At 38.6% G+C, this 20,185-nt stretch overlaps 1 protein-coding gene and 1 long non-coding RNA gene across 2 annotated transcripts in view; one reads left to right on the forward strand and one right to left on the reverse strand.

Moving 5' to 3' along the window:
• Positions 1–6: 6 nt before the first annotated feature.
• Positions 7–2,345, forward strand: LOC116672361 (uncharacterized). Its single transcript, XR_004327536.1, has 2 exons — positions 7–825; positions 887–2,345. It is a non-coding gene; the product is annotated as an uncharacterized LOC116672361 (long non-coding RNA).
• A 4,178-nt stretch (positions 2,346–6,523) lies between these two features.
• plxdc2b (plexin domain containing 2b) overlaps positions 6,524–20,185 on the reverse strand; it is a gene marked incomplete in the record, with an annotated part of 91,003 nt that continues 77,341 nt past the window's right edge. The window contains 4 exon segments of the mRNA XM_032504160.1: positions 6,524–7,670; positions 10,516–10,682; positions 14,903–14,941; positions 19,958–20,108. Coding sequence (XP_032360051.1) covers positions 7,551–7,670; positions 10,516–10,682; positions 14,903–14,941; positions 19,958–20,108 — 477 coding nt within the window.

Here is a 20,185-nt window from a genome sequence, read left to right on the forward strand (position 1 = left end):
GTTTTTGTTTGTGTGTGTTCTTTATGATTCTCACTGTGATGATATGAGAGACCTTTGCCACATAAACAGGTTGTTTTCTTGCTGTCCAACGATTAATACTCCCTGTATTGATATTTTGTTCTTTAGTTTGGAAGATGTTCTTAGTTTTTTATAGTATTTCGAGGGTTGTGTGATGGTAGGTTTTTCATTTAATCAAAAGGAAGCACAGGCTGTTACATGTATGACTGTTAGTATTTTTAAACCCAATGTGTACACTCCTTAGTCTTGGCGAATACCAACGGCAGAACTGCACTAATAAATTGTTACTATACTATTCTGTTGGTGACTGCTAAGGGGAACTATGTTTATTTTTTTTTATGAATTCCAATTTTTTGTGACCAAACTGTAAATGCTTATAAAGCACTTTAGGCAGTTGCTGATTTTTTTGTGTTGCCTTAAAGCAGTGAAATTGTTTTCCCTTAATTTGATCTTTCATATTCATATCACTGTGATGTAAGAGATGTACAGAGGGATATGTTTGAGGCAAGGATGCTGTAATGGGTATTTTTCACAATATGTTTGACATTAAAATGTATTTTACATTTTATAGATCAAATAATTTTTTTAAGTAATTAATGGAGAAAATAATTGATTGATCCACAATGAAAATAAGCATTAGCTGCTGCCCTACTACAGTGATCACCTGCAGGTGCAAACTTCCCCAGAGTCCACCTTATAAGGCCTTCTCACCTTGCTGCAGTGGTTACAGGTGGACTCAGGACCCTGTGACATCACTGTTAGTTGTGGTTACAGGTGGAACAGCACATTTCTGGCCATATCCATCAGGTAACCTTGGTGGTCAGAGGTGAAACACTACAGACTTGAAACTTTCAACCACAAAGGACAGCAAAACACTGCTGTTGAGCCAGTTAAGTTACTCTCTGAAGATACAAGCAATGTGGTTGGTGAGAAGCACTGTAAACATACCTTTTGTTTACAAGGATCTTGCTTCCAGCAGGCTGTACAAATAGTATGTAAGACTCTTCAACTTTGTTATGGTGTACTATTATTGGATAGCGTCAGCTGCTCTGAACAGTGGGCAGACCGTCAAACCTCCCATGAGGCTAAATATTATGGGCCCTCGGATGAATCAGGTAGTGTTACACCACCATCCATGTCCCAGTTAAAGGAAATGTACAGTAACAATAGTTCCATACTATTACACAGTAGTGTTCACCTGTTAATCCTTGCCCTGAACACATCCCGCTACTGCAGATCAGTTCACATATATACACATGGTTACCAATATTACTGTCTAATATTAATGTCTACTCTTTTACTTGGGAATACTGACGGTTTTTTATGTAATCTGGTGAAATGTAGGTGTGAATCAGGTACTAGTAACATTGCTAGATTGGCTGTGAGTTTCAAGGACCCTAGTTGTAAAATGACTGCCTTCAATCTTTTGTAAATGTGACATAACCAACGCTCAGGATCCAAATGTGCTGGTTTTTATTCTCGCTTTTTTCCACTAGGACACCTGGTGAATGCAATCATCAAGATGGTTGAATAGAAAACCGACAAGGCCGATAGCCAGGATTTAAATCAACTGACCCAAAGCCTTTTATCGTATAAATGCTGTAGATAGTAATGTTTCTTTAAAGAAGCTGCCAGTAATTTCAATGTGTTCATGCTCGTTAGAGAGTAAAGAGCAAACCCAATGCCGTATACACAGCTATACACTATGATTATTTCATCCAGTGTGGGCCAATAGACATGTTTGTTGAAATTTACTAAAAAAGTACTAAACAATGAGACAGGAAACAGGTCTGCTGTAAACTACTGATTGCACACTTGTGCCCAAAGGACTCACTGTTACGGATATTATTTGTATTTTATTGAAGGGGTTGACAAAAACACATCATGAAAAAGTACTTTAACGCTGGTACAGATGTGGGTCATACTGTATTTAGTCAAATAAGAAGTTTGATAATCAGCACTCTGTGTGTTTAAAGCAACATAAAAGAAAGCACCAGTCAGAAAACAGCTGAATTATTAAATGAAAAATATTTATTAAAGAGAAAAAAGTCTTTGACATTGATCGCAAGAGTCACAAAATAAGGTTAGGGTTTAGCAGACCTGTATAAGAACTGCTGTTTGGCATGCCACCTAATATAACCCGTCTCTGTAGCTGACAGTATTTGTAATGGCTATTGAGTTACTTTCAGAGTCCAACATGTGAATCAAGTTACTCCTTCATTATTTTGGCTGTATCCTCTGTAGGCCTGCAACATGTCTCATTGGCCCACACTATTTACAGTACATTTGCTTGTTAGAAATGCACTGTGTTGTTCTTCTTTTAGGTTTAAATAAATTTATATTTTGATCTAACTCTGGGGCCTGTTCTTTGAATAATTGACCTATCACTAAAATGTTCTTTAATTTGTTGAATGATGTATATGAAGTCATTTTAAACACCTGGACTGTAACTGCAAGCCTTTGAACTTTTGGCTTAAATAGAAGAGGCAGCTATTAAGCTTACTCTGGCTGCAACCTACATACCTATTTCCCTCATTAATGGTTGTTATAATCATTGAGTCTACAAAATGTCACAGAAAATTGGGAAGAAAATCATTTGTATGTGCCTGTTTTGATGTCTTCAAATTGGTTGTTTTATCTTACCAGTCGTCATAAATGACCAATAACTGTAACAGTTAATCCTCACATTTGCAAAACAGGAACCATGCAGTATTTGGCACAGTTGACGGCTGATTGATTACTCGACTAATTGTCTCCGCTCTAAAGCTTGAAACTAGTAAACTAATAAATAGCCCTCATATGAGGTCATAAAGTATTAGTTGTGTTTAATAATTTAATAATTTAGAATAAAAGATTCATGCAAGACATGACTGAAACATGATGCATTACACCCATGATTATACCTCACCTTGTTTACTTTCTTTATGGACAGCAGTTGTAGTCCATACTTTGACCACTAGATGGCAGTAAAACAGTTCAGAGGTGATGGGAAATATTTACAACAGCAGCAGAATGAATCACAGCACGGACATGACCTTACCTACAAGAGATTAATTAACTCAATTTGGGGAATGTAATAGTTTGGTGTCCCAACAATGACCATCTACTTATTACTGTCTTTAGGCTAAAATGTGCAGCACATGTCTTTATATAGGACACTTCATTACTTCCTGTTTCCATCCTTGAGTAGTAGCTCTAGTACCAAACTTATAGATGTTTAATTGTCTTTTTGTCCTTAGTGCTACTGCTTAATAATATTTCCATCCTTTCTCTCTGTACTGCTCTAGAGCTTTATGTCCTCAATTGGGTGGGGAGTCCACTATCTACCTGATCCAAGGATTTCACACAAGCCAGACAGCTTTTTTTGCGATCATGCTCTCTTTTAGGGCTGATATAGATGATATCAAGAATACAATTATTCTCTGTAAAATGAAACTGGCTGCTGTGGATAGATTTCATAGTCAATTGATTGACTTGCAGAATGAGCTTTCACAGTAAAAAATTTCCCCAAATTAATCTGTTTCAAGATATTTTTTCACATGCATTTTTAGATAAATTATGGTGGTATTCAAGCCACAATGACGCATAAGTCTGCTCCTTGTTTCTCTGCTGTGATGGCACACACAAATACTGATTAAGATGAACAATTAAGTACTGGATATTAAATGTGCTCCCTCTATCCTAGGTAAGTACTACTTACTAAATAATCAAATGTACGTTTAAATAAAAATAAAAAAACACTTACGGGGGTAACATAGCAATATTTAACAGATATCCTTGTTTTTTTACAACATTTTTTATTTCAAATGTAATCAAAACAACAGTAGTTACATAAATTACAGACAGCTATGATACTGTGTGATTTTGAGTCTTATTGTGTGTCATGATAAGATAAAACAAGGTCACAGTTGTTTCTTTATATTAATTAAGCTTTGGCAATGGTCGCTGAATCTGTGTGACCTAACATCTTTTAATCAGACTCACAGTCCAGAGAAAAAGCAGTAACCGATCTCAACAACACCACTATGCTGCGTTTCGTCTTCTAACATAACTTTGTTAAGAAAGTGGGAGTGAAAGTGATTAGTCAAGTCCAGTGGCGCAAGTGAAGACTTCCGTTCTGCGGTTTCTATGATTAAAGTGTTTCGGCTTTTGTGTAGACGTTTTTGACAAACAAATCCGACATTCGGCCACTTTTTATTACTGCATTTTCATTTAAAAAAAAAACACTTGCAGTTTCAGGTGGCAGTGTAATACAAGCAGATGTTCCAAGCACTTGCAAAGAGCATATCTCCGCATGGATCAATTTTAATAATATCGAAGAACTGAAACTAATCGAAGACTATTTATTGAAATTGTAATCTGAATATCTGTGTGTATGGAAAAAGGCCCGTGTCCTGTTAAAGGCAATCCTCTGTTCTCTCCTGTTCACTCGTTAAAACACATAGACAGTTAAAGACGGTTAAACACGGCTGTGGAGAAAGGAGTTATGAGGACCCATAAAAGAGGGCTTTTTATATCTATGCCTATGGTTTGGATCTACACCAATGATACCGCATCACATCTCAGAGTGGTTGTAAAGAGACAGGTCTGTGTCAAGGTTTTAAAACAGCCAGTGAGTCCTTAGTTCGGTATTTGTGAATGACTCCTCTGTGCATCTTTGGGTGTGTAGGTGAGAGTAGGATGAAGATGAGAGATGTTAGCTTAGGCACCGCCGAGTTGCTGTTGCTACGCACGTTGAGTTTTCCTTCTCAAACTTCACATTCCGTTTTCACATATATGAAAACATTTAGAATCAAAATCGTAATAAGTTTAAATTTGGAACAATAAGTCCATAATTTAAGATAGTGGTAACGCTAGACAAAATTGGTCATTTCTGGCTGAGGACGGTCGATTTGATCAGCTGTAACGTTAGCTAGCTAGCTTGGTAGCTAAAACATAGGCTATCAACTTTGTTCCAACGGACTTATTTTAAAACACACATTTTGTAAAAGGGAGCTTAAAGTTGCACATGACTAACGTTAGCTACATATGACAACACGTTTGTAGTCGCATACAGTATAGTTAATCAATGTTTGAAAATTCCAGAATTGTAAAAACTATTACCACTGTCCTGTCAGCTAGCTAACCATCTGTATGAAACAATATTATCTAGTGGTGAAAGGGGCTTTTACACTCAACCTGTAACACGACCATGGACGTATTAGCTGCAACACAACTAACGCTAGATAGCTAGCTAGCGGGAAGCTTAAATCACGCAATCTGATTGGTTCATATAATACGCACCGGCATCACTCCGCGTTGAGAAAAAAGCTAGTGCCGGTGAGAAGCCGTAAATCTGTACACCCACTGTCATGACACAAAGCTGGCTTAAAAACGGCAAAGTATATATAGAATATACATAAAGTATCTCTCTTTTTTATCCCATGTAACACCGCTTGAACATGTTTGGAGAAATAAAAGACTTTATATCAGTCTGTGATAAAAACCCAAAGATTGACAGGCTTCCATTTCTAGTTACGGAGTTACGGTTGCTAAGCTACGATTGGACAGTCGTTGTTAGGAGGAGGGGTTTAGAGCACATGTATATGACACATTGTAAATGTCAGTAAAACACCACTATAACCCAAAAACTAGTTGGTATGTTGTGGATGGTGGTATAGCTGCTGAGGCTGTGGGGTGGTTGAGGTAAATACTTGAAAATACAATGCTGATTAGTCTTTGGTCTCAATGTGATGACGACAAGGTGGCAACTGAAAAAATCCAGATGATTGTTATTTGAATGTAGGCTATTTACAGTGTCAAACTGAAAGGGTGTAATATTGCACTTTTTATTTTTCAGTAGAATTCCAGGATACCGATCTAAAATGAGTCTACAATCATTGGTGTAAAAACGTGATTTTGTCTTGAGATCATATTTTTAACAGTAAAACTGAATGTTTGAATTTGTTCAGTCAGAAGTCTTGTGTATTGATTGGTGACAGTAATGATTGGAACAGTATTCACATTTACGTAAAAAAGTAGAGAAAAAAAGGCCACTCATAAAAAATAAAAATAAAAAAATGTTTTTCTGTACTATACTGCTATACTAAAAATGTTTGCCATGAGTTACCTGAATCTGCAAATGTTTTGCCTTGGTATATACATTAATGTGTTGACACGAATGAGCCGAAAACATAAACAGAGTAGTCTATGGTTATGCTGGCAACATACTGGAAAAGGAAACTAAACTGTAAAAATCAAGGAAAACTCCAACCACGCCAGTTTGTTTTCTGGCTCACACAAACTTTATCCAGATACCTCAGATTAAAATTAATAAGAATCCCCTGTGCAGAGCCAGCTCAAACATATGCACCCATAAAGCAGGTAGATATCCATCACTAATGTAAACTGCCCTCTTTTGCACACACACACACACACACACACACACACACACACACACACACACACACACACACCACACACCACACACACACACACACACACACACACACACACACACAAACACACACACACACAAGCGCCTGTCTTGTAATTTTGCATTAGTACCACATGTCAAATGAGAAAAAATTGTGCAAACTCTAGTTGGGGACACAATGGCACAGCAGTAATGAAAAAACTGTGGAAATAAAACAAAAGAAAATACATAAAAGGATATCCATACAGTGAGGAATCATTCAAAGAACCAATCAAATGATTAAGAAAGATAACATGTGCCCATCACCCATTGAAAAAACCCAGATATTCTCAGTGAACAAAAAACATCTTACACTTAATTTTTTTAGAAAAGTAAACCTGTCAAACATCACAAACAAATTTAACAGCGCTGCTGAAATTTTGAGCTTTTCTCCAAGCTGCAATCAATTGCAGTGACAGGCAGTTCACGTCATATCACACAGCTGCAGCCTCTCTGTGTAGAGCAGGCAGTGGAAAAGTCAATTAAGCCTGCTATGGTATTGAAAAGCAATACCGACGGTCTGTACAGATACTAAATGTGCCAACCCCTGGGAAAACAACACACTGAAAGAAAAAGGAAACTAAGTAAAAACCTGATGGATATACCAAGGCCTATACAGTATAACCCCACCAACAATAAAGTGGAAATCTCTGTTCACATACTCTGTATTGTTTCTGAAAATATATATTGTGTAATTCACCCTGCTCCCCCCTAAACCACACCAGTATCCTGTCTAGGCAGTTAGGCTGTTCAATCCTTCCATGGCAAAACATAACCAATGCTGACTGAGTCGATGACATCAATGCTGGTCCCTCCCTCTGTCCCCAGTAGGGCAGTTTTCGCCAACAATGGGTTTGTCTGAGATCAGTTTGAAGGGCTTTCTTATTTGCTCATATTGTCGGCTGCTGTATCCAGTCTCATCTAGCGCTCAACCGGCCAATGCTGCAGTCTTAACGAGTCATTGTGTACACTGATAAGCAGATCCAGGAGGGTTCCTGGTGAGAAGTCCCTGCGGAGCAGGAGGGAGGAGGCCCGTCACAGGAGGGGGGCCACAGGGATGCAGACACCCCCTCCCCCCTCAGCACTGCTCGGACTCGATGAAGCCCTCCTTCTCCTGGCCCGCTGGCTCCACCTCTGCGTAGGCTGGGTGACCTGACCCTCGGCGAAACTTCATGGCTGGCCACCTGCTGGGGCGTCTCTGTGAGGGAGGACACGACAGGGCATGTGTGAGGACAGCTTCTAGATAAATAGCAGTGTCATCAAGGTAAAAGGTTAGGGCTGAGGTTGATCTATGTCTGTGATCTCAGGAGAGCCAGACTGTACAAAATCAACTCCCTATACCAGGGGTCTTCAACGTTTTCCAGGCCTAGGACCCCCAAACTGATGGCGAGATGGAGCGGGGACCCCCTAATTATATATATTGTATAAAATTGTGTTATATCAAACTGGTCCTATAGTGCCATGTGTGCATTGATGACTGAAAGACATCTTCTGTCTCCATTTATCTGTTTACTACAGTGTGTTGAGTTCATGTTAATGTGTATTTAAAGACATTTCAATTAGTGGAAAAAATTGCAGGGGGGGGGGGATATAAAAAAAAGTCTAATCAACCAAAACTTTCGCGACCCCCATGCAGTACGTCCGCGGACCCCCCCTGTTGAAGACCCCTGCCCTATACTACTATATAGTGCATTATATTTGCCAACCCTCCCCCCATTTGATTTGTGTCTGAGTGTGTAAGTGATGCTCTATATAGTGCTACCAAAATAGAACAAAAAAGGGGTGTCCATGGCATGCACCCTTCTTTCTGCTATCAGTCCTACAAAGCCCCACAAATTACAGCTGTGCAACTATTTGAGTTGTTGAGCGTTTATAGCAAAAATAGAAATGCTACACATTAACACATGCAGGCCGGCGCATACGCACGCGCACACGCACGCACACACGCACACGCACACACCTCAATAACATGTTTTTTCACGTTATAAAACCTTGTTAAAACCATGATAATTCTGAGATGTCTTGACATGTATGAGATGTGAGCAGTTTAGCCAAAAGTGATCAGACAGCAACTTAAAAAAAAAAAAGAATACTTTTGTTAAGCAGATATCTTTTGTTTTGTTTTTGTTTCTTTTTTCTTACCCAGGAAATTGGGTCCAGACCAAAGGAGTATTCATCTATGGCTAAAGACAGTCCCCCACAGTGTCCTATATACATGTGTTTGAGCAACCTTTAATAAAAGCTACAGTTCCCTGCAGTTTTAGGAAGTTATGTAGGCTTTAAAAAATGGTGTAGACAGTATTGAGAGACCAACACTGGTTTTTGTCTTTTTTAGGATTTGTTGACATAGAAACAAATATTAAATATCACCTGTCTTATCCTTAAAAAACATTAACTATAACATCTATACTTTGTTTGCCAAGAAGCGGGCTTCACTTTAGCGAGTAAAATCCACATCAGGGAGTTCCTGTGAATGATAATGACCTTGTAATATTGACAATGAGAACAACTTTGAACATGAGCATGATTAAGACGTTTTGTTTTGTTCTCACTGTGCTCCACTCTCCAAACAGCTCCTACTCATGCTCCCAGAATTCACATTCATGTATTAAGAAAGAAGTTTCATCATTGCCCTCTGAAAATCGTGTCGACATTTCATGTACTGTGATATGTGATTATATATGGATATGACCTGGTCTCCTTGCCTGGGACCCGTAACATATGCATATTTACGAGTAAGGAGTTGAAGGAAAATCAAGCAATGAGTGGTGTCTGGTTTTTGTACAGATATCGTTTCTTGCTATTATGGCGGACTGTTTGAAGGTTTGAGAAAAATGTCTCTTTTCAGAACTAAAAAGTGTGTATGCTTTACTAAATAGAAAAACATGAAATCCTGAATATAAGTCATGAACGTTGTTGTAGTGATAAAGGTAGTCAAAGAAAAACAGTGAATATCTTTTTTTCCAGCATGGGAACAGATTATTGTGGATTTAACTTCCAAAATGCTTCAAAGTTTGGAAGCTATGATTGCGTAATTAATCATTCAATATATGAAACACGTGGAGGATTTATCTTTTTTTACTCAAGCACAAGCTTACTACCTACAGACACTCACCTATAGGTCCATAAATTGTTCAAATATATTTGTTTATGTAATTCTTAAAGAATATTAGCTAATACATTTCCAGAGAACTTTCACCATAAGGTCCCTTGAACTAGCTGCTCTGGAGCGTCTTCCTTAGCAGTGTTTTTCAGGGCACTTTAGGGACGTCTCGCACACATTGGCTTAAAAGTTTAAAAATTGGCCCCTGAAGCAATACGTCAATTACTATGAGCTGTCAATCTGAAAAGCTCCAGAAAGCTACTAAATGGACCTTGTTTTTGAGCTTATTTTTTTAACTAGTGTTTCCAAGGTCAAGACTAAACTTTCACTCTTATCAAACTCCTCTTAACACTTGATGGTATCGTCTTCGCCAGTGTTACCAGTCTTCCCTTTGTTACTGTACTTACGTAGAATTTTCATGTATCTGTACTTTACATTGTTTTTTATATTTCTGGAAACTTTTACTTTTACTCCATTACTTTACCTAAATAAAATGTATACTTTTACTTCACTACATTTCCCCTAAGCGTCTTTGTTACTTGTTACTTGCAAGAAATGCTTTTGTACGTTGGAGTCAAAGATTCTTCCTAACAAAAAAATAAAATTCAGTTTCTGTTACAGTCTTTGTTGATGTCAGAATTGAATTTGATGTTTAAGAGAGTCTAGAAACCCCGACTATTACACTTTACTATTCGGAAGCCACAATAAAGATCATAATCAAGGTTTTTCTTTACTTTTACTTTTAAAAATTAAGAACATATAATCTGAAAATTACTTTTAATACTTAAGTACAGTAAATGTCAGACTTTAAGACTTTTAATCAAGTAATATTCCAAGAGGGGGACTTGAACTTCTACCAAAATTGTTTTCTGGTAACATACTTGTACTTATACTCAAGTATTGGTTCCAAGTACTTTATACAAGACTGGTCTCCACTCACCTCGATGAGGAAGAGGCTGGCTGCAGAGGTCGGGTGATGGTAGATGTACACGGTGACCAGCACGCCGCCCACCATGACGAGCATCACAAGGAGGATGCCCAGGATCAGACCAGTGTGCAAAGGGTGTGTACCTGGCTTCCTGTCTACAGCACTGTCTGCAGGCAGCACTGAAAAACAAAACACCAAAATAGCACTTTACAGGTTTTTATACAGAGATAAAGATACATGTTTTTTCTTTTAATTATACAGTGTCTTAAACGCATACTTGATACTTTGAATGAAAGCATTCACCAAAATTATGTTTATCTCCTTCTACTGCAGTTCTGTTGTTGACCAGCAGAGGGCACTCATTATTCATCAATACCCTACTCTCTTACATGGACTAATATGCCTTAAAATTGACATACTTATAGCCCAAATTTTGCTAAATGTCATCACATTGAAAATAAGAGACATAAGATTTCAAAACTTAAAACAGTGACGCCGCAAAGCCCCGTCAGCCATGCATGTTTGAAAATAAATACGTTCACATTAATTTTTAGAGGATTTCATAGTTTTAGGTGTCTGTCCTAAGTAACAATTGGGTCACGTTCAAACAGTGTCTTTAATGCTCAGTGGCAAGATCATTCTGTGGTATTTGCGTATTCATGATCAGCTCTTCTCTCCTGCAAGTACAAGTTAAAGAGTTAATCCCAAACCAAGGTTAGCAGCAGTTGTTCCTAATGGGATGAAAGAAACCTATAGATTCTGATAAGAGAACTTCTGTAGCCTTCAGTTGTGGCAATGCAAACTGAAGAGCCTGTATAGCGACTACATATTAAGTCTGTCCTTCAGTGACCTTTGGAAGAAATCCCTCGTCTTTAAACTTTCGTCAGATTCATATCAGATTCTATCTATTCAGAGTCGACCCAGTAGGTGTTTTAAGAGTTCTCTTGAAGATGATGAAAACGTCCTGTAACCTATTGGGAATATTCGTTTTCATCTAGGGATGCAAAATGTTATCCCAACACAAAAAACAAGATCATTTTCACCTGCAATTTGTCAGCTAGAAGAGCACATTGAATAAGAATAGAAGAAAAAAACACAAAGAGAAACTGTTCTTAGTCCCAGCAGTGAAACACTGATCATCAGGGGAAAACTAATGAAGTGATTATGAAATAAACCACAAGGATGTCCTCACATCTTATCTCACACAGATTTATAGCAGGTTCATCCCAGATCTATTCACAAGGCTGCAGATTTCTTCTTCTATGCCCCCCTGACAACACCTCCCTGGGCTCCTCCCTGGCTTTAATTAGCAACTACAGCCACTGCCGAGCTTGTCAGCCAACCAGCCTCTCCCCTGGCTCCCTGTACTGCCCCATTGATTTCCAGCACACAGAACAACCTGGTGGTAATCAACCCTGTCCAATGTGTGTATGGGCAGTCAATGTGAATGTGTGGGTCTGTAAATCAGTGTAGCCATTATGTGCACTCCTTAACTGGAAATTCAAAAAAAGACAAAGTATGAATTATTTGGTGTGCTGAAACATCACTCAATATAGTTTCACATTAAGCAAAACAATATATTACCTACATTGCCCATAATCTGACTGAAAACTGTTTTCATAATGCCTTTTGGTGACAAATAGTGTATTCATGATAGCTATCAGAGTTTACTGTCAGTCAGGCTTACACGTAGCAATGCAGGAACCCTACTTTTCAGAGGAAAACAACTTGGCAGAAACAATGACATAATGACATTCTCGCTATATAATCCTAAAAAACACATTGTGAGGTAGTTTTATTTTTCTGTTGTCTTCTCAGAAAGGCATTTTCTTGGGTTTATCTATCAGAGCTGAGGAGTCCAAGAGCGATCTCTTGGTCAGCTGGAAGCCCAAGCAATGCGGCAGTTTGTTAGTCTGGGGTGTTAGAAGGTTAGCAGGGGGCATGCGACTGAGCAGAGATGGAGACAAAATGAGAAATCAAAAGCCTTGCAGCTAAATAAGCAGCAGGATGCTAGCGGAGACAGGCCGGCTCAGGCCCCTGGAGGAGCTCTGACTGACAATTTTATCTGGATTCCTGCAAGCAGAACATTTATAACAAAAGGACAGCAGAGTCTATGCTGGGTCAAAGTGGGTTGCTGAAAGACAGGACAGCAAACAACACATATTTAGTAATCAGTCTTCATGCCTGCTTTGTTTTGCCATTTGTGTGGCAATGCAGTTGAAAGTGCACTAAGAGTATGCAGTCATGCTAGCTGCCCTGTGAGGCTGTACTTTGGCACAATGGTGCTTTGAGCTAAATGCTAACACATTGATGTTTAGCAGGTATAATGCTGTCATTCACCAGGTTAATTTAGCGTGAAAGCGTGCGGCCAGTTGCTAATTATGTAAAGCTAAATAGCCAAGGCTGATGTAAATCTCACTTGTTTTGCAGGTATTTGGTCATAAACCAAAACAACTCATTGTAAATGTAACGTGTTGGGGGTGCTAGAGAAAAATTCAGAGGATCACCATAGTCAGTAGGGTTCATCCTGTGGGCACCATCATCGTCTGTATAAATCTTAATTTCAGTCCATCCAATTGTTTGCTCATAGTGCTGCGACCAATGACTGTCTAAACGATGATTAATGTACACTATCAAGTTTTTACCGGATCAATCAATTCATGGGGAAAATATTCTATTGCCTATTTGCCAATTTCAAATTCTTTTGTCTGACCAAATGTATAAAACCCAAATATATTTAAGACAAGAATAAAATTGTGAAAAAAAAGTGAAAAAGGCTGTTGCAGCTCTATATTTCAGTGTAGCCTGACAGACATTGTCATCCAGAGAGCCGGGCTGTTAGTATGGCTAAAATATTCATGAGTTCATAATTACGGAAATGTTTGGTAATATTTATCATTGTAGCACAATTCAGTCTGGACACAGAAATGGCACGTCTCAAGCTAATTGCCCTGAATTCATTCTCCATCAGCATTGCCCTTATGCCTGCTAGAACCTGAGGACACTGAGTAAGTACTAATGGGCAGCAGAGCTCTTAGAAGGCAATAAAACACATTAGAGCTTTTCATAAAGGACAAATGAGACCAACGGAAACCTTGCCAAGCTGATCCTTTTTCAGCTCTGGAGCACCACCGTTCTCTCACCTGGCTAATGTTATTTTTTTTTTTTTTTTAGGAAACTGACAACACAAAAGGAGCAAACCTATAATTCAGAGTCTTGTAAATGGGTGCTGCAGAGTGGGGGTGTTGAGTAGAAACTCCGGAGAAAGGGCTGTTTCTTATCTCAGCACTTACTGTAGCCGTAACCACCTCAACGTTTCCTACCACAGTCAATGTCAGAGGACACCTTGGTGTAACTGGCTGACATGAGAGCTGAACAAGTGAAGACATCCTGGATCAACTAGGTCGACTGGCATGAAGTAGACACATTTTAAAACCACTCTAACCACTGTCTGTTCTATAAAACATGCATAAATACTACTAACATTTACTAACTAACTGGGCAGTAGAAATTCATGCTTTTTATGTCTTCCACTAACATTATGATCATCCTGGTGCCTTCCTCCTAATTACTTTTCAACAAAATCAACAATATTGGCAGGTATGTGCTTAGATGCATGAAGAAAAAAATGGCCCACAGAGAGATATCATCACAGTGCCAGGCGAAGGAAGGAGAGACATGCAGCGTTTGTGTAATGAAAGTGTGATAGAAGCCGGCAAATTCCAATTCTCTCAAGCTGGAAACATTTGAGAGGCTATCTCTGGAAAACTGATAGGATTGGAGAGGTCATTTCAGGGTATGGATGTTTTGCACATATAAGTGCTGCAGGTATTGAGACAATTGTAGCATTTTATCAAACATCAACCACAGTCTAATTATTTGCGATAGTTTGATGCAATTTATGTGAATAACGCACAATTAAAGAGTGATGTCTTAATGCAAGCGTTTCATGCAAACATGCATAAAGTTGACCATTCAAAGAGCCACTAAATCTTCATGTTTGTACAGCTACTGCTTTTCTACCTTTGCCTTGCAGGAAAACAGCCATGTCTTACTGAAAAAAATGTCATATACATGGTTTTTATGTTGCCTTTCTGACTTTATTTGCTCCTTTTGGACACACAGCCTATCCTCTCCCTGGTCTTCCCTCCCACCATTCCAGACACTATAATTGATTGCTGCAACCCACAAAGGACAGTTAAGCATTATAGTTTGACAAAGTCTATCAGCTGATTGAGCCACACATCCTCCAAAAAGATCAAAAAGCAATCAGGGACCAATGCCTCAGTGGTTTCAGCAGAAACAGGAGGCAGACAAATAAACACACACACGGCGATGAGTAAAGGCACATAGCAACAACAGTTATTGGATGCCACAGCATGGGAAGATGGAGACCTACCCTGGTTGTCTCTGAGATGCAGTGCAATCTTGGTATCATCTGTGAGGAGACAAAGAGAGAAAGATGTGAGCGTTCAGAAATAATAATCAATATTTCTCTTTGTAGTTTGTTTGTGAAGCTCTGACAATATAATCAACTCCCCGAAGGTCCCAAATGAGATAAAGCTTCTTTCATTAATGGACCATCTTCCTTTCCACATGAAATTTACTACACTTAAAATCTGATTAAAGCTTTGACTATAATGGTCCAGCATGCATAATTCAGCACATAAAAGCTGTCTGGGGTTAACTATACATGTGAAATATGGAAATGTAGCGTGACCCACTTCTCCTCGAAGGGTGGCCGACATTTACGCACACCGTAGGATTCACATTATGCAAATTCAGCACATACACTACCAGATATATTACACTGAACAATTTAATTCAAAAGGATTTTCTATTTCAATTTTCAAAAGAACCAATGCAGCCACATTTGGATGTCTAAAATGAATCATTAAATGAGATATTGTACTGTGAGAGGCCGCATTCAATTTTGTCCAAGTCAATTTGACGCCAGAGTGAGGGTCATGAATATGGATCATCATCATTGGTTAATCGGAAAAGAAGCCCATGAGTCTGTTGTAGCTAGTAGAATAAAACACACCACCACTGTATGTGTCTGTTTATTTCACAAAAATATGTATATTTATAACTGTGTTTTGATTTATACCAGAGCTGAGAGACAAGTACCATCTACTCTGGATGCTTTTACTCTGAAAATTGATTATGCTTCATTTTTTAGGTTTAATTATTTTCTACTGCAATTCATACTCCTCATACATACTGTACATATATGAGTTAAGTTGCCCACAAATTTTGCCAAACAACAAAATATTTGAACAATGTACCAAAATTCCTCAAATATTAAATCATAATTTGTACCTTTCAAAAGGTCTTCATAAAAGACTGTGTCACAGTTTCTAGTTATGGTGGAGATGACTAGTGGAAATACAAGATGAGGTTTTACAGGGTTTTAATTGGCTATTTACACAATTTTTCTTCAAAAACCTGAGGCTATGTACATACTGGGAGTGTGTTAAGGTGAATGCAAAGTTAATCCAAAATAGTTAAAAACAGATAAATACATACAAATTTAAAAACTGCTCTAATGTGGCATGTACTTATGAGATGGTCTCTAACTTCAGCTCATGACTTTGTATATAATGGGAGGAGGCCCACATGAATGTAAAGAGGTCTAAAGAAATGCTGAAGATATTGACAAGTATGGGCCATAACTCACTGGACCATATCGCATAATTTAAAAAAGGAGGTTGTACATGCAGATGCAAGTGGAAATTGTGTCTATAGAAAAATGGAAAAGCTCTTCTTAAAATCTGTAAAGCTTTCTTGACCGTTATGCATGCACTACTGAGACGATCCCTAACTCCAACAAGGCATCAGACCATGAGGTAATAATAACAACTAATCAACATAAGTGCTTCACTTCACAACAAATCTGTTCGAAAACTGTTTAAAAGACATGTTTCTGTTATTAAGCCTTTCCTCATGGACATACAGTTCAACAGCACCACAAACTACAGCCCTGACAATGATCATTCAGTTGAATCAACACTTGTCTAAAACAGTTAACAATAAGTGGACATTATAACCTTGACGAAAGTGAGATTTATAGCACAACTGTATTATACTGCATTAGTTTTACCTGGTACCTGAACGTATTTCCTCTATAGCAGGCATGTCAACTTCAATAGAGAGAGATTAAAACTCTCCCCGTTGGGGTTTCTCACAGCCAAACACTCCTCCATCCACAGTTCTCTTTATGTCTATATTCCTTCCTCTCACTCTCTTGTCCATCATGAGCCACCCAGCCACCTCTCTAACCTGACCTTTGACCCCTGCAGCTGAAGAGACAGGCGCGAGCTGGAGAAACCGATCCTCTGTACGTGTCAGAAAATGCAAGGAGTTTCTTTGCGTCAGCTACAAAACAAATACCGCAGAATGACCTCTTGACCTCCTGGACACACACACACACACACACACACACACACACACACACACACGCACACACAAACACACACACACACACACACACACACACACACACACACACACACACAAATACAAGCACACACATTTAAACCAAACACATTTTAGTCCTCTCAACACGCCCTGGTTTGAGCTGTAGGATCAGGTGTTGTCTCCTGCCTCTCAGATGGACAGTTTTCACACTGCATCCATCCTCATCACAGCAGCCCATCCAGCGCCCCAACTGCGATGAAGTGTCCATTTAAACTCAACCCCCACAAGATGATTAATGGGGGTGTGATGGAGATAAATTTGGCTACTCCCTCACTTAGCGATGAAAGTAAATGCCTTTCTGTGAGAAAGAAATAATGGATAACCCAGGCTTTGATTATGATGTGAACATGGGCACTGGCCCACATACAACCTGCTGAAAAAAGAAACATGTACATGAAACCATGTACATTCATGACCTTTTTGTTTTTGTCTTTAGCGGAGATGAATGCGCTTCAGGGCTGGGAGCCAAATTAAGTGTTAAAACTAATGCATTGTTGGTTGTGGTTGATTTCTATGGGATTAGTTGACAATTGGAAAAAACAAAATAACACCAGTATTATCCTTTACATTATAAAAATACATACAGTATATTAAAAATGGAATGAAAATGAAACTTGCACATATTTTTGCAAATTAATTACGAGGATAAGAGTGAATATCTGAAATGATTTGTTGTCAATCAGCTCAATGCAATGCATGCCCATTGTGCATCCCAGACATCGCATACAGTTAACACAAGATGAGCACGGGAGAAGACAAGACATACAGTACAGTTTGTGTACTTTTGGTATTGAATATTTACACAGTGTTTGACATGATGACAGCAGGGGGGTAAGTGGCTCTCGCCTATCATTTTAAATCCGTACCACCACGTCTGGAGCGGATTAAGATAAATCACAGGGTCACAGGGTTAGCTAACGTTAACTGTTACCAGACAACGGAGTTGGTTCTGCCTTTTTTTCTCAACCAAACACTGCTGTGGCTGCCCTCCTTCTGCAATCTTTACTCAAGTTTTTAAATTCCAGCGGATGTCATGCACACAACTAGCCTCCCTGACTGTATAGGCTGAGAGAGTTTATGGCTTCGGTATGTACGTAAACAAACTTTGAAGGACACCTTGGCCGTTTTCCTATCATCAGCAGAAGAATTCAGTGGGCTTCTTTCAAAGAGGATTTGCATTAGATACGTAACTCTGAAATTATGCTGCAGTGGGGTTTGGGTTAGCCTCATGCTGGGGTGCAGTGAATCACGTGCTCAATCACTGCAATATCAAAGGACAACACCCTCAAACTGCTGCAAACTCAGTAAGGGATGAAAGATTAAACATTTTATCCTTGAATACTTTTCTACTGTAAATGTCATGTTTGAAAACCCTTTTTTGATTTTAATTTTTATACAAGCAGAGTAAAAGCCATCAGGCAAGTGTTAGTTTATTAACCTTCTGGTGTACTTGAAAACTTTCCAATGCCTCGTTTTAGAAGTACAGAACGTATTTGTACTACTGTAGAAGTTTGGTACCATTCTGGGCATAATTTGTGGGGTAATTTGTGCAAAGGACCTTAGGAATTACTCCAAACTATCCCTTTAACATTATTTTAAGTTTCCTTCTTTGTCAATATTTATAGTCAGCTTTGTTTTAGCTATACCAGTTAGCACAACACTGCCGTTATTTCATTTATTTATTTTTTTGTCAAAAAACCAACCTACTTTTTTGTGTACAGCCTTTTACTTTGTTTTTGCTATATGACTTCTGAATTGCAAACCTATTCTATTTATAATACTTATGATACCTATTATAATATGTTCTTTTGTACAGTATTATAGTTTTTGTACTATTAAAAGTTTCAGTGGCAGATTAATACACAGTAGGTCTGCTGGAGGGTATTTCCAGCAGCAGGAAGGTATATGTGGGATAATCGACAGTGCCCAAGCTAGCCACTGTACTAGCTTTCAGAAGCTAAGAAGATGTGTTGCTAATACATCTATAACTGTTAAATTACTGTTGGGTTTTTACTCTTTAACTGTAGGTACTTTGTAAGATCAAGTCATTACCAGACTTGTAAAGTATCTTTTAAAATCTGTATGTTCTACTGATCTGCAACTTCAGCCATATTCACTACAGCCTAATAGGAATATACTGTATGTCCAACTAAACACATGTTATTAATCTGTAATTTACTTTATAGCCTCTGTTCAGCGTTTTAGATTTTTAATTTTTCACTAAAAAGCCACAGTAATGGAACCCGACTAAAGAGCCCTAAAATGTAAAATAAGACCTTGAAAGCGAGAGAGAGAACACAGGTAATAACAAGGTACAGCTTTCAGACAACCTCAATATCTGGATCAGATCGAGCCAATTTCATTAAACTCCAAAATGATTGTAAAGTCACTTTCCACTTACTGTGACAAAAGCCAGCGCTCAATCTAATTTCCTATTTAACATTTAGCCTGCAAAAATGAAAACTGGTCTTCGTTCGTCATAATTAACCTGAAAAACGATTAAGAAGAACAATACCAGGATAAGAATATGTTTGACACATCAACAGATCCATCATCAGAAAAGGAATTAAAGGTTTCTGAAAATAAAGATCAATTGCTAACCAGCAGAGCTGAACAACATGATCACAGGTTTGTGTGGGTGCATCTATTTTGGAGCAATTTGTCCTAATTCAAACTGCATTGTTTAAAAGTTGGGACAAACACAGCTGCTGCGCCTTGCACCACTGCGTGCCATCTGGAATGAATTTTGTGTGTGTAGAGCTCAAGTAGCCCTACATATTTATGCATTTTCCAAGATAGTTAAGTGTCTTACTCATGTTATAAAAGAGGAAACACATCAATACCAATAAAAAACAGTTCCAGCAAATGCACTTCATTTAAAATCTTGTAAGAACAGAGCATCCATCAATACCTGAAGGAAGGGGCTTCTAAACAATATGCACTGTGGCCTCGTTCCAGCTCTTTTCCACTTTACCTTCAGTTGGGATGCTGGTGGGAGGGTGGGAGGAGGCGGTTGTGTCCCTGGCAGTGGCCTCTTTGCTCCTGGATGTTGTTTTTGGGGCAATGGCGGTGGTAAAGGGGTACCCATACGTGGTGTCGATCATGTCACACATCTTGTCCTTGGTCTGAAAGATGAGAAATGTTATCATGGCTGTGTGCTAAGATAAATAAATAATGTGTGTGTGTGTGTGTGTGTGTGTGT

The sequence above is a fragment of the Etheostoma spectabile genome, chromosome 22 (genome assembly GCF_008692095.1).
Source record: "Etheostoma spectabile isolate EspeVRDwgs_2016 chromosome 22, UIUC_Espe_1.0, whole genome shotgun sequence".
NCBI classification, from domain to species: Eukaryota; Metazoa; Chordata; class Actinopteri; order Perciformes; family Percidae; genus Etheostoma; species Etheostoma spectabile.